Consider the following 15,512-nt stretch of genomic DNA (forward strand, 5'->3'; position numbering starts at 1 on the left):
AGCCACGGTGACCCCAGACTGGCAGCAGAGACACCCCGAGTGCTACTGTGAAAAACCAGAAAGACAGGCTTCACCGCCTTTGGGGAAACAGCTGGGGGCTATCCAGATCTCTTATTACAATTCTGACTAAGCAATGATGCGTCCCACAAAACTTCATTTTCTTTTTTTTTTATTCCAAAAGCACTTAAGTAAAAACGGTTTAAAAATATTATACATGCTGTTTCAGTTTCTCAGAGTGCTACCTTTCCATGGACTAAAAATACAAAACCAGAAAACCCCTTCCACTCCTGCACAGTTCTTTTCCTCAGAAACCAGGCCATTTCAATACCCTGATTTGTTTCCTCTGCAGGCTGGGATAACCCAGGCGCCCATCACCTAACCAGTGTGCTGCTCCGGCAACCAGCGCTTGACGTATAGGTCTGGCAGTTACATCCCTGTACCAGGGCTCGGCAGTGCTGTGAGGCCTCCGTATGAGCCCATCCGTGCGTAGGTGCGCTTAGCGTTATTGTTCCTTGCAGTATTTTCTTCTTCTCTGATCCAAACTGATTGCAGAGGAGACCACGAGCTGTTGCTATCATTCTCTTCCATTAATGTGCTGCTTCCTACACCTTGAGGCCACTTTATCAATAAGGGTGCTCACCCGGGAGGCAGCGGCCCTCCTGGGATCCCATGCTGCTGCCCACGCTCTTCTGAGCACCTGTCTGGATGCCAGACAAGACGCTGCTTCCTACCAGGCCTCTCAACTCAGAGGCCACAGAGCATTTCAGAAATTGCACTCCCTCTGAGCTGAGCAGCCTGTAGCAGGCATAAATACAGTGAGCACAAGCAACCTGTGACTGAACTCAAAAGGAGTAATGTGAGGAGTAGCTGCCACTGTGTGGCCGAAGACATTCCCTCAACCAGACTGAAGGAGATGAGAAAAGGAGTGTAACAGCTGTGGGAAAGAAAAGCAAATATTGAAATGAGCAGATGTGTTACCAGCCTCAAAAAAAACCCAAAACAAAAAGACAACCCTAGAAAGATTACAGAAGCGGATCAGAGCAGAGAATCTGTGAACATCTGGAAGAAAGAAGAGCTGACTCTAACTCTGCATATACTTTCTCTGGGTTCTTAAGGATGTCTGGCCAGCCGACCGGGGAGAGCTTGTTAATAGGGGCTCAGTTCTGCATGGCTGCACAGGCACCCAGCTCATCTGTCGGGGGCTGAACCGTCTTTATCTCAGTTGCCAACTGCTTGACTGTCTGCTACTCGGGCTGTGGCAACATCATCATCACCGGCAGCTCCCCTATGAGGTAGGTAGTTCAGCTGTGCAAGGATCATTTATCCTTTCAATGGCACATCAAAGCCTTATCATCAACCTTTTTAAAAACCTGACATAAACATCAGAAGACTAAGCTTTAGGCTATCTAAAAAGGTTACCCCAAATCCCAGTACCTGCTTCTGTCAGAGAACACCTAATATCCCAAGTGCTATCACACAGGTGAGAAAACATTGACCATCTACAAAAAAAGGGGCACATATCTCCCAGCTGAGTGTCATTGACAAGTCTGTGTACCTTGCTCACGAATACAGACGACTTGGTAAAAAGTCCAGTAAAATTAACAGAAAGGCTTCTCATTGACTGAATGGGATTTAGCATCATTCTGAGACAGGTAGTAACTAAGTCCCAAATGCTAACAACCTTCTTCCAGAGACAAGCATAACCACCCCATTAAATAGCCATAATCCAACATTCTACTTAATGTTCTTATGGCGACAGTACAACCGGGTCCCACCGTATGGGAGCAATTTCAAAGTTAGCCTATTGCTGTTCTCTGTAATTGTAGCGTAAAGAGTAAGAAGTCTGAGAGAACAAGAAGGAAGATACACTGATCTTCAGATTTCCACAGAGATCAGTTTGAGCTGAAGAGAAAAACAGAGAAGTCTCTACAGTTCTGTTTTCAGCCGTTCAGAAGTGATCTCGCTGTAGCTCTTCCTCCTCTTCACTTTGTAAGTCAAGGCTTGGGAATATTCAGACAGCAGATGCTCCCAGTAGCAAGAGACATCCTCCATCTGCAAGTGCTCGGTGATGAATTGGCGTCCCCTAGAGACACACAAGGCACAGTCAGAACCAATTTCCAGTTCCTACAAGAGTCTTTGGGTTTGTTTTATATGTATATCAACTTTCACTCTTCTGTGTTTCAAATGAGAAACAACATGCACTGCTCTGTACCGTCTATTTTAATTTCACACTGTTCATTCATGCTCACAGCTCTGACAGTTGCAGTGCTTTTGTTACCCTCAAGATGGTATTTGTTATCTGGGATAATAAATATCAGATTTCACATATCAGATACAGCCTGAGCAGCACTGATGCACGCTGCTTCAGAAGCCAGCCGCTGCCAGCCTGGATACATAATGCTAATAATGCAGACACAGTTCCCAGGGGTCAACTCGCCTCATACTGAGACAAAAGTTCCAAACTTCTGATAGCTTTCAGTGGGGTTCCCGACGTGGGTCACATCTGAACCAAAGACCTAACCATATCATCTTGTTCTCCTGTTCCCCCTGCTTGTTACGAGTTCTCCAACTCTCCTGCTGTTATTGCAGAATATCAGTTGTACTGCACCCTATTAATACTAGGCTGTCTTTGATAGATAACCCCTTCAAAAGCTGCACAAGAAAATGCTTTGGAAGAAGACTGCCTGATAGCCAGAAAGGACACACCACTTACCTCTCTGAAATTTCTTGTGCTATGGCATCATTTTCCTTTACAAATTGCAACAGCTCCCTAAAATGAAGATCAAAAAAATGCTATGAAACAAGTAGCTCAATGGAGAACTCTGTCCCTTAGCTAAACTATTGTGGAGGGTGAGTTTAAGGATCCACAACTGAGTGAGGGACTGGTGCTCCTCATTCAGAGCACAGAAGAAACCTGCCATTCTCTGTTGTTCTCTATCAGTTCTGGTCGGCATGCTGAAATCTGGGAGCTAACACATTTTTGGCCGAGTGATACATTCCTCTTTCCCCCATCTGTGCTGCAGGGCCCACTAGCAAATTTAAGTGCCTAGTGCCTGCTGATTTCAGTGAGGGTGATAGACCTCCATACCCCAGTGAAACTGTACTCTAAGTAATATGAGCAAAGTATTCTTTGGGGGCACTAATAAAGAGAAAAGAACATGACCTGCAAGAGCCTTTGTCTGATGCCTAGGAGTGGATGCACTTCTTAGTGTAATACAAACCAAATCGCCTTCCCAAACACAGCTGTGTGTTCCTGTGGCATGCAATGCTCCACTAAGCACACTTGGGGTCTCACACCTGACATTAGAGAGGTCTGATCGGACTGGGATGTAGTGGACCCAAGGCTTCAGCTGGGGGTAGAAGAACTCCAACCACTCTTCTCCAACGTGAAAGACGAGTGAACCGCACAAGAAAAGGTGTTTCAACCGGAAACTGGCAGCCACTCCCCGGAAATTAAACAGATACCTTTAAAAGGATAAGCAAAGAGAAGGACCTGATTACACTTGGCATTTTGCACTACGGAAATGCACTAAGAAACTAGGCTCTGAGTAGCAGCCAGCCTTCCCTCACAGGTAGCAGCTGGGGGGGGTCTCCCTCACACTGAGCCAAGCACCTGTTGCTGAAACGAAGGGAAGACATTTATTTGAAGCTCCTCCCATGAAAGGTAAGCTAAGTTAAGGACATGCTAGGTGAGTTTCTGCTGCCTGTCAAAACTGAGGCTGAAAATCAAGGCATGCTGCTTTACCTCTGATAAAGACACCTGCTCGTGACAAACCAAAAGAGTCCTCACTGACAACTGCCAACAAGGCATGGAAGGTCACAACTTGGATGCTGATCCTGTGACTCTTCACTTCAGAGACTCTGTTACCACAAGGACCTTCTTCCCAATTCTCTCTTATCTTGCAGTGAGCTTTTCTGTTCATTGTTCTGCTTTGCCGCATCTCTCAGTTCTTTTTTTGGTTGTTTTGGTTTTTTTTTTTTCTTTTTTCTCCCCCTCTGGCATCCTGCTTTAATCTGAATCTGGGAATGCAACCCTAGGAGGTTAAACAGGCTAGCACACAACAGACGGACTTTGCAGATAACAAAGAATCCACAATTTTGTTTTCAGTATTTTCTGCCAAGTTAGTAAAGTGGGCTTGGCTGGGGGAGGATTTCTCTTAGAAAACTGTATCTCAGAGGGATGTTTGTTTACTTACTTGCTTGCTTTTTTAAACCCACATTTCTCCAATTATATGGAAAGCTGTTTTTCCTGTGGGTAAAACCCCTCAGTACATATAACTAATCTTTGAAGTCAAACATTTTGGGCTGGAGGAAGGGAGTTCTTCCTTTAATGAAGCTATTTTGGGTGAGATGGGGATTATGTATTATATACATTAGGGGTGAGATGGGAATTATAGCTAAACTTAGTTCAGCAGTAAGTGACAAGGAGTAAATCTGAAATTATTTTGCATTCTTTGTATTACCTAGGAGCTCAAGGCAGGGATGAAGAGCTCGTTGCATTAGGAACTGAACAAATACATGTAGAGATGTAATAAGAACAGTGGTCTGGAAGCGAGGAAATGCCTCTGTCCAATTCCAGACACAGCTCCCACCATCCGTGACCTCAGCCAAGTCACTGAGGGCTGCTCGCAGACAGCCTCCTATGGTACCTACACTGAAGGAAGCAGTGAGAAGTTCATGTTGACCCTACCATTCCCTGGGCTACAACAGAAGTGTGTGAGAATGTCTCAGCCTATACTGTACGAGGGCCTTAGGAGGCATCAGGAGTTGGGAAGTCTATGTGTAACAGAAGGGAGAAATCTGGGCAACAGTCTAGTGAAATATAAAATGAGACAAGTCAATCACATTTGCGCAAAAACACAGATCCAGCCAAATGACTGAGCTCTTATATCAGCAGATTTTAGCTGGTAGAATCATAACTAAGTAATTTTAAAGCAAAAGAAAAAGCAAAACATCAGACATACAAGTGCATACACACTACGAGTTTATATTTTTTACACAGAAACCTACAAGAATATTACACCAAAAACCCCTCCCTAAAGTAGTTAAAAAATAAAAACCTTTGTAAATCAAAACCGCATTCTCCCAAACAACATACAAAGTATGAATCAATACTATATCTGCTCAATCATATTTCAGGTTCTCTCTTTTACTATACATAGCCAATGGCAACTCTTGCCCCAGTATGCATATGAAGACAGGATTCCTTGGTTCCTTATGTCTTTGAAGACAGTAATACTATCACTGTAGCACTGAAAAAACAATTTTGAACACACAGCTGGTACAGGAATATAAAGAAAAAATGACAGAAAGGCTTTTTGATTAAAATAAACCAAAATTTTCGATCTACGCTTATTAGCGATCCACGACCTTTACCTTCCCCAAAGCACTTTATTTCTTCTGACCTGACAGGGGAAAGCTGACACTGAAAGAGGCCATGCTAAGCTCCCAAATTTTCAACTGCCTTAAGTCTGTTCACAAGCTTTCTGGTCTGCATGGAGCTGGTTGCTGGAATTAGCCCTTAAAATAAAATGAGACCTTACACCACACAAGGAAAGAAATAACCCATAGCCCTTGAACAGCTTTACTAATCAAAACTCTTACTTGTATTTGCAGTGATCAACCAGTGGAATTTCCTTTGCAGGAGGCTTTCCTAAGGTGTCCTTAAAATAAAGAGAATTAAAAAAAAAAATCACTAAGCTTTATATGGTGATTTCATATTTGTTCTCCTTCTCAATTAGAAACAAAGCTGAAGTCTCAAAACCCTCCATTCCCACTTCTGAGAAAACCTTCTCTGGTGGGCTTTTATAAGCGTTATGAAGAACTCCCAGCCTTTCAAACAAAAAAAAAAGTTCAGCAAATTACATGCTGCCTGTAAGCAAATGCCAGCACAAACACATTAAATGATAATGTTAGTTGGCAGCTACAGAGTGGAAAACAGCTTGGGACAATGGACTATGCGAAGCCGGATTAGCCAAGACTCTCTGGAGAGAACTGGACTGTAGACTACGTATGGAACTAAAAAGTTATCAGCAACAGTTATCAGAAAGTTATCAACAAGACCAAGAAATGGAGATGAGAGAAAAAGATTTAAAAAGACTGACACCACCACACAGGCAGCTTGGGGCTAGAAGGGGAAGAATTGGCTAATCTTGTTGTAATGGAAGAGGGATTGGCACAGGTTCGTTTTCTTATGCATGCTGGTTTCCTTGAACAAGAAGTGTAGATGGAAGAAAAATGTTTGGCCTGCCAGGCTCTAGAGACTCCTTCCTTTCATCTACCAGAGAGATGAGGCCATCAAGGGAACTACAAGCCTCCCCCACTCTAGAGGATCACCCACAACTCTCCAACAAGATGCATCTCAATCATCAAAGCCATCTTGCAATGCTACCCTTTCTGGCCTTCACACTCAGGAGACAGACAACACCCACACACCTTCTCAGATTTCCAAGCCTGGTTTTTAGTGTACTCAGCATCAACAAGTTCTGGGTTTTCTCGGGACAGCAGAATGAGGGGATCTCTCTCAGGGCTCGTTCTGCAAAAGAAATGCTATCAGTCATTGCCAATCCACCTGACTCAACACAGCTAACAAACTACAGGACTAAAGATCCTGCCTCTTTATGAGGCTGACCTCCCTATGTCCCCCAATAACATTATTAAGTGCCTAACGTACACCCTTGGACAGAAATACACTGTATTAGCAAGAGAATGAGTTAAGTGTACCGAAATGATTTGAGGCCCTGTTTCTTTATTTCACTTACTAAATATTTAATAGTATTATTTAAGCAGGACAAATCAGCAGAGATATTTCCTTCAGGCATCATCCTGACGGGTGCCAAATACTTTAACTCCCTTCTAAGTCAGAGAGAGCTAAGAGACACTAAGCATCTTCAGCACTTGATCCCTCCGACACTAATTTAAAACACTACTGATAAACAAGGTTACGACATTCCTGAGACTCACTCATCGTCATCTCCTGAGCCTACCTAGTAAGATATCAAATCCATCCCTACTGGGGATGGAGAAGGAACAAAGTGTTGGAGGAACAAAAAGGAGTAGGGGTTAACACTGTTTTTAAACCGTCACTGGAGAGAGGGCAAAAATAATATACTCTCTTATTCCCCACTACTCATGTAACTTAATCCAAGAATACTTGTTGATTCACTGTCGAGCACTGCCATAGAGAGTGAAGTATTCACATTGGCAAGAAGCATGCACATCAATATCAAATCTTTAAATTTGTGTCATGCACCTGCAGTTCCCCTCACAGAACAAAACAAGCTTGTTCCTAGTGTGACAGTTTTACTCATTAAGAAATAACATAGCAAATCCATCACAACTTCTGTTTCCAATATTAGACTTACTATAATAAACTAGTTGCAAATGGCAATTCTTATGGAGAATCACTAATGGTGAAACGCTGCTGTACAAAATGTCTTGCTTTCTTTACGTTTAAAAAAATACATTCTGGGTTACACCTGTTTAGATCTTGAGGATACAGAAATTTCTGCATACAGACAGCTGTCACGGCATACGTTGGTAGAATCTCCTGTTACAGGAAAGTATGCTCACCTGGATCCTCGGAAATATCCTTTAGAGATTTTTTTCATCCATGGCCATTTTTCTGCAGATCTGAAAATATTGTTTATACATGGCAATAAATGATTTAATATAACCATGAAACAGCGCTCTCATCAGTTTTCACAGTATGATCTCTTTTTATTATTCTTCATTTTTGATGGAAATCACTTTCTTCATCATAGCAGAAAAAACTCTCAGCCAGGTCCAATGAAACAGGTTTTCCTGTGAATATTGTGTTTAAGGCAACATGATATAGGCTACTTTTCAGAATACCTTTCAGTCAAAACAGTGAATTACACACAACCCCCTTGCCAAACTTTTAATGGTATTAAAATTTACCTAAAATTTGCATCCACTTTTTGTATTTTTCTATTTTTCTGTACTTCGCTGAATATAGATAGTGCAAAATGACTAGAGAGTTTCTAACCGCTGTCATTTCCCATTAAAAATACCAAACAAACAACAACAAACAAAAAAAACCCGCCTACTGTTTTGCATTTAAAACACAGGGGTTCATTGTTTTCCCAAATAACTTTCATTTTAAATACAAGCAAGTCCTTCAAAATAGCTGTTCACACGTTTTATTTCTGTCAGTGCAGTCACCTGCCTCCCTCTGCGGAACTCTGTTGTACTTTTCTATTGCACCTGGCTTGACATATAGGTCCTGATCCCCAAACTGATCTGCACAGGTCAAGCTTTGCATCTGTTTGTAACCCAGTGACACAAGTGGGGTTCACTGAGAAAGCAAGGATAAGTAAATGCTTTGGACCTTCATTACACTGTATCACATTAGGTTTCAGTTATGCTTAGTCCCACAGATCTTCAGATTTTGAAGAGGGAAACATTCAACCCTGCATTCTGATGTCAAGTGATTAACATCAAGGTGTTTTGTGTTTTTTTCTTGTTACATTTCTGTTTTCACTCACTGTTGCACACTTTGTCACTCTCCATGGGAAACAGCCCCTTATACTGCTAATAGTCAAAGATCCTGCCAAAAGAAAGACTCCCAGTCAGAAACGTCTTCTGTCTTACTCTTAGCCCAGTAATGACTCTTGATTCTTGGGAATGATTCCAGGTTTCTCTATTGCACAATAATACTCAAGTAAAACCAGATCTAAAGGCAGCTTTCCTTTACCCTTCCAGAAGCTTATACAAACATCCTGGATCATCCCTGCAGTGAAAAAACCACAGCTCCTAGAGAAGTAGCTGGAAACAAAGGAAAATATTTCCATGTGTCAGGGGAGATTTCTGCAGGCAAAAGATAACTGCTACTTTATTGACAAACTCTATCCCACTGAAAATGATAGTAATCTGGCCCTGACAGCATGAAGAATGTGTACACTTTGTCCTCTGCATTCCTTACTAAGATGTTGGAAACGGAGAAGCTAATTATAACTTCTAGTTACATCATCCAAGGTTTCCATGGAGAATTCTTATACAGCAGTTAGGCTGTATGTAGTTAATAAGAGGCAGCAGGACAGACCACAGGCCAACAGACCTATGGTCATAGACTTCAACGTTGGCCCAATGCTGCCCAGTGCTAGACGGCTTTTACTGTGAGTTTGTCTTCCATTAAACCTTCCCACACACATAACCATTTCCGAAACGTACCTTCTGAGGTCCTCTCTCATGAGGTCCCAGCGCCCTAAACCTGTTGGGTAAATTGGCCAAACAGCCGGTCCTCCTTCCCAAAATGTCCAGGCAGGATACATGATATCATTGTACTCAGGTGTCTTAAGAAAAAGGAGAATAATAACACAGTAAGAGTAATATTTACTTCAGTTTACTGACTGAGCTCACCAGCAATGAACATCTCTTCTGGGAATTCTGTCAGCTTTCTCTGTTACTGTTCCATAAGCAGCCATGAGAGCTTTGTGGTCACCACGGTGTTGCTGGGGTTCATAGGAAGACAACCCAGCAGAGAAAAGCCAGTGTATTTCAGCATGCATGCTTGCTCTGAGTGGGCCACTGGACCAGATGACCACCTAAGGCCCTTTCCAACCAAAATGTTTCAATGATTTAAAAAAGGCTATGTCTTGCTGCATGACAACATGGGACTTTAAAAGAAGTTCCACGGTATAGCTGATTAGTAAATAGCAGAAGATCTGAGCTCCACTCACCTTTCTAAAGACTTGTGTCTATGTGTAGCTACAAATGTTTTCTGTTGATCATAAGCTAAGGCGTTATTATCTCCTCAGAGATAGAGGCACTTCTAGACACTTTGACATTTAGACTTGCAGTACTTCAGTTCATTCCAGCCTTCCTAGAGATCACTTAAAAATTCACTGTAACAAATAGCCACATCATGTAAGAATTTCAGTTCCTCAGTCCTATTTGGACACTTAAATTCCCATTTAATCAGGGGGAAGACCAGCACTTAAGACTTAACCCTTTCATGAAACCAGACCACAGGTCAGTTCCTTGTACTAGTAATAATAATAATAATATCCAAATTATCCACATTTCTGTCACCTGGAGATACTGGAGAGAGTCCAAGGCCACCAACATAGTTAGGAGGTTGGTGCACGACATATAAACAGGGGCTGAGGACTGGGTTTTTTCATGCACAGGAAGAGGAGGCTTGGGGGAATCTAAATGCTGTCTCCTACTACCTAATGGGAGAGTTTAGAGAAGACAGAGGCAAACTTTTCAGAAGTGCGCTGAGACAGAAGGAGAGGCAACAGGCTTTGATTACAAGAGGGAAAATTCCAATTAGATATTGGGAAATACGTTTTCATTCTGAGGGAGGTCAAACACTGGGGCATGTGCCCAGGGAGGCTGTGGATGCCCTGTCCTCGGGGATGCTCAGAACTGGGCAGGACACAGCCCAGTGCACCCTGATCTAGTTGGTCCTAGAGCGAGGTGCTAGACTGGGTGACCTCCTGAAGTCCCTTCCAACTTAAATGAGTGTGTGCTTCTATGATCTCCTCCTTCTCAATTTTGCTATAAACAGGCATTGAAAACAAACCATGACAGCTCCACCACCACCCCAGGGTCGGCCTTGCAGGATGCAGAACTGGACAATCCTGCAATCCCTTATGCTTTCAGCCTTAGAAAGCACCCTGGACCAGCATCCTGGAGCCTTCCTCATTCTGGTAGGGACTAACACTGGCTGGTTAAATGTGAGCTACGCTTGGGTGACCGGGTTTCAGTTAACGATAGGGCTGAGGTTACAGTTCAGATATTGGACAACAGTGACCGGAGAACTCAGGTTTTTAGAGGGTCCTGCAAGGCACCCAGGGGCAGGATGATGAATACGGCTGCAAAGATTAAACACCTGCAACCTGCTCCGCATCAGTTTGGGTTCTGCTGGCTAGAGTTAAGGCTGTGCGATTGTGAAGGGGCAAGACAGCTAGCTTTACTACCACATCTGGCAGCGAACATGGTTCTTGAATGACAGTGCTTGCAATGCTGTACTGAAATTCTAGAGAGAGTTTTAGGATGGCTGGGGACTAGGCGATAGTTACAGATTGTATTAGGGTTCAGACTGCACGAGCTGAAGACCTGGGTAAGATGCTACAAGTTAGCCAAAATATAATAGGGCCTGAACTAGCAAGAACAAATAGTTTATGGCTGCTTTTTGCATCTTACTGTCTGCTAGGCTTCAGCCAAGGACAGGATCACGATCAGGGTTAGGTAGCGAGGGTGCAAGATTTGGGCACGTTGGGCATACACTAAGGCAAAGCAAGATTAGCTGAAGCTTGAGGTGTAACGGTACTTTGTTGGAAAGGATGAGACACTACGCTACAGTCAGGTTTAACAATGGGAGAGGCTGGAAAACATATGGGAGGGCTCTCCAGTCTGGGAACAGATATGCAGAGAACGAATGTCTCTGTGTGCGTGCCTCTGCGTGCATGTGGCATGTTTGGAAATGAAAAAGGGAATCCAGGGAAAAAGGGTTCACAGGAGACAGCAATATTACAGAAAAGAAGATAAGAAACACCTATCTGTGGTACCAAAAAAGGACTAAATTATTCGCATTAAATGAGATTAACTGTATGACAGCTGACTGATGATCAAAAATCCTTAATGATGCTGATAAACTATGGATACAATTTTAACAGAGGCATTGTAGCAAATGACAGCGACGCTGGCACATATCCCATCCAGCTGTGCATCATCCCACTGTGACAGAGGTACATTTTTTGACCTGGAAGAGGAGCTAATGATGGGAAAAACCGTTCTATTGAATAAATCTGCAAGTCTGTCTGCCAGAAAACTGGAAATGAAAGGAAACATAGAGAGCAAAAAAGAGCACGCAATTTTGACACACAGAAAACCTGTGGGGAACCACCCTCAAAAATACATTCCCAAGAGAAAGGAGGACTTGCATGTCTCAGAAATGCTCAGCTTTTAAAGGTATGCGCACCTTACTGAAGGAGAAGACCGGGATAATGGGTTTCATCCACTTGGGGACCTGGGGGTAGTCTCGCACATTGATCACCATTTCCATGTCAGGGAGGTGGTTGATGATCCCCAGAAGGAAGTGCTCAACTCCACTGCATCTGTGGAGAAACAACATATGGCAAAGAGCTATAAGGAGAAGGCAGAATCCTGCAGCCTCTTGCAGGCCTTTCTCTCTGCACAGGAGCAGAAGAGATGGTGAGCCTGAGCCATACCACGATGCCGGCTGCCTATAGCAGCCTCTAAGCCCCAAAACAGTACAGACACCAATGAAGCAACCCATCCTGTTAAATCTGTCCTGATCTGCAGCTTTCTCTGGGACCCCACAACCAATCAACCTTTTCTATGCTGAAGTGCAACAATGACACTTACCTCTTGCTACATTTAAGCCCCATACATAATTTTCTAGGCTCCTGCTCTGATAAGGAATTCAGAATTTTGAAATATCATTGTGCTCAATGACTTTCAACTTGGCAGAGTTGGAAGTACTCCTGTGTCCCAGCTAGGAAGACGAGATCTTCTGCACAGCTCTTACCTCGCAGGGAACAAGCAGTCCTGCTCACGGTACAATTTGTTCTTAATGATTTGGTAGTGTGTCCCGAGCTTCCGGCTCACCACATCTGATATTATTTCCTTGGAAATGCCACCTCGAAAAGGAGCCAGGTCCTGCTTCCAGACACTGAAACAAAACAATCAGCCATTATTATGTACAATAGGAAGGAGGCTGTGCATTAAATTAATGCAGTATATGAAACCGACTTCTAGTTAAAACAAGCTCTGTGTAGCTTCCAGGAGTTCTGCTATATGTGGCATAACGGAGAATTTAATTTAAGTCACTTGTAAGGGCTGTTACTCAGAGACTCAAAGGTCCAAGCTTCACTCTTTGACTATCTATGTGCTGTTTACCCAAACAGAAAGCTCAGCACAGGACTCTGATGCTAAATCAACATGGACAACTCTAGTTACTCTCCCTGAAAGCACCTTACATACCCTGGCAGGTTATGGGTAAAAGCCTTCAGCTCACTTAACCTTTGAGTTGCAAAGCCTGTGTTCTGGCCTTCCATGAATGATTGGCCACACCAAGACCAAATTCCTCACACAATGTCATGCTATTTAGACATTTAAGAAGAAGGTGAGGGTCTAGTTGCAAGAAACAGCATTGTCCAATAATGCTATGTGCAGTGAAAGCCAGCCGAGGAAGACAGGCCTACATAGCATGTGTTCTGTGACATCTGCACATTACCAGTGAGCTCCAGGAATGCAGTATGAAAACATAAACCTATAAGAAATATAAAAAAATACAGGAGGAGGATGCAGTTTATATAAATTTAGTCTAACGGTCCTCAGATCTAACTGCTTGGAGCATTTAACGAACACTGTCAGATTGTAACAGCCGTGGAGACATCCTCCCCACTTTTTGGCAGACACTGCACCAACGCCTTAGTTTAATACAACACTGTCGGGGTGGTCAAATACTGGCACAGTTTGCCCCGAGAGGCTGTGGAGTCTCTATTCTTTGAGATATTCAAAACCCAACTGGACACAGTCCTGGCAACCCTGCTTGAGCAGAGGTGTTGGACTTAATGATTTCAAGAGGTCCCCTCCAACCTCCAGGATTCTGCTATTTTGTAATCAGGTGGAAAACGGTTAAACTACATAAAGAATTGCCACTGAAATGATGGGCTGACCACAGGATAAGCAGTCTGGCAGGGACGCAAACGTAATGAGCTTGAGAACAGGAAGAAAGTTGCACATTCATGTCATTATAACCTAAGGTGTTCTTCCCAAAGTGGGCAGGAGATGGTGGAGTGTATGTTTAAAAATCAGGAGACGTCTTTAGGCTGTATCTGAATTGGAACTAAGGAAAAAGACTGGAAGGCTAAACTAGAAGAGACTTTTCCTCATCAATATTTCAAGAGCAATAAAGATCAAAAACACCAAACAGAGCATACAAACGGTTGCCCAGTATGACTCATCTGATAGTAAAAGCCGATAGAGCACTCATCTCACCCCCAAAATGAATGAGCACATCTGGTATTTTTTAAATAGGAAGCTTAAAGTTGGGCATCTGTGTTTCTGCATTTGGAATGCAAAACCTAAGGACAAAAGGGTATTTTGACTCTTCCCTGTATTCCCTCTTCCCCCTTAAATAAAAACATTGCTTAAAGATATCAGAAAAACCCAGTCCTACAGTCCCTACCCACGTAACAGTGATGACCTACGCACCTGTAATATTCTCCATGCTGAAGTCATGCTCTACCAGTGGGAACAGAAGTGAAGTTTGGTTTGGCTATGTCTATACTTGTACTGCCTACAGTTGTCTTCCATCCACACATAAGTCTCTAGCTCTCTGCACTAAATAACTCTAGGAAGATTAGGCAAAGTGTGACATTTTGCATAATGCTCCATAGTCATAAAAAAATAAACAGGACTTGTGTCTTCCTGAATGAGCTCCTCTTGGATCATATTTTGGTCATGTGAAAATCAGGTAGTTAAATATCCACTGCCACTCCAATTCTCACAAGCAGTGAGCTAAACTCCCTAGAAAGAGCACTCCTCCAATTCTCCCCTCCCGTCTTCCACTGGAAGCCCTGTCCGAGCACAGGGAATGAGCAAAGCACAACACACTATCACACCAAATGAATCTGTGTTCTGTAACAACCTTTCTTAATCTAGCTATTTTAAAATATTTTGCACATACTTGATTTCTTCCACTTTTAAAAGCCCACGAGAAAGACTTGTCAGCAACATTGCACTGAGAGAGAAGGCAGAAGTGGATTGTTAACCCAGAAATATCACCAACTGCGTATGGGTTTATTGTGTGATCATATATGAAATGCTGACATAGTGTATGTTGTTCAACCACAGAGGACAACAAGGAGAGTGATCAGTTTGGAGGTGAACACACCTTCTATTGGAACTATGGAGGGCAACCTGTTTCACTCAGTGCCATTAATAACCTCCCTCTTGCAAGCACCATAACCTATGATGGCTACAGATACAACACTTTAGAGCCCATATATTCTATCGCTAATTCCCACCCATCAGGGCCGGCAAAAGTATTCTCTCTCATGGCCCGTGCAGTCAAAAGGAAACCAGTCTCTCACCTTTGGTGGCAGCTGCAATTCTCCTTTACACACGGCTTATAGACTTCCACAGCTTTATTAATTTGGTCAGTTATTGCCTTCCATTTGGCAGCTAAAATACGCAGGAAGGAAAAGTCACAGGAATTAATCCATTAAACTACCAGAGCAACTAGCGGGAGCTAAACATGAATTCTGGTCCAGCTAGCGATAGCAATGCACCACGGTCCCGCAACACACTCCGGTTCTGCTCCGGTCCATGCAGCTCAACCAGAGCGTGCCTAAAGCAACCGGGAGAAAGAAGAGGGGCCCAGCTGCGCCCACGGAGGGGCCACCCAGCTGAGGCGGGCCGGGGAAGGGGCAGTGGGTCGGGCACCCCGTGACGGCCCCCGGGCTGAAAGGGAAGCCGGGAGGAGCTCCCCGGGCGGGCGTAGGACGAGGAGG

The 15,512-nt window shown here is 43.5% G+C and overlaps 1 protein-coding gene across 1 annotated transcript; it reads right to left on the reverse strand.

Annotated features, from left to right (window-relative positions):
* Window positions 1-1,858: 1,858 nt before the first annotated feature.
* POGLUT1 (protein O-glucosyltransferase 1) lies at window positions 1,859-15,183 on the reverse strand (the record flags this gene model as incomplete). The annotated part of the gene is made up of 10 exons (XM_009584790.1): window positions 1,859-2,083; window positions 2,714-2,770; window positions 3,298-3,465; window positions 5,605-5,663; window positions 6,436-6,535; window positions 7,573-7,632; window positions 9,193-9,314; window positions 11,951-12,086; window positions 12,521-12,664; window positions 15,093-15,183. Coding segments are annotated over 10 exons (1,094 nt in total), but the record flags the coding sequence as incomplete, so codon positions are not given.
* Window positions 15,184-15,512: the final 329 nt, after the last annotated feature.

This window comes from Fulmarus glacialis, unplaced genomic scaffold (genome assembly GCF_000690835.1).
Source record: "Fulmarus glacialis isolate BGI_N327 unplaced genomic scaffold, ASM69083v1 scaffold40999, whole genome shotgun sequence".
NCBI lineage: Eukaryota > Metazoa > Chordata > Aves > Procellariiformes > Procellariidae > Fulmarus > Fulmarus glacialis.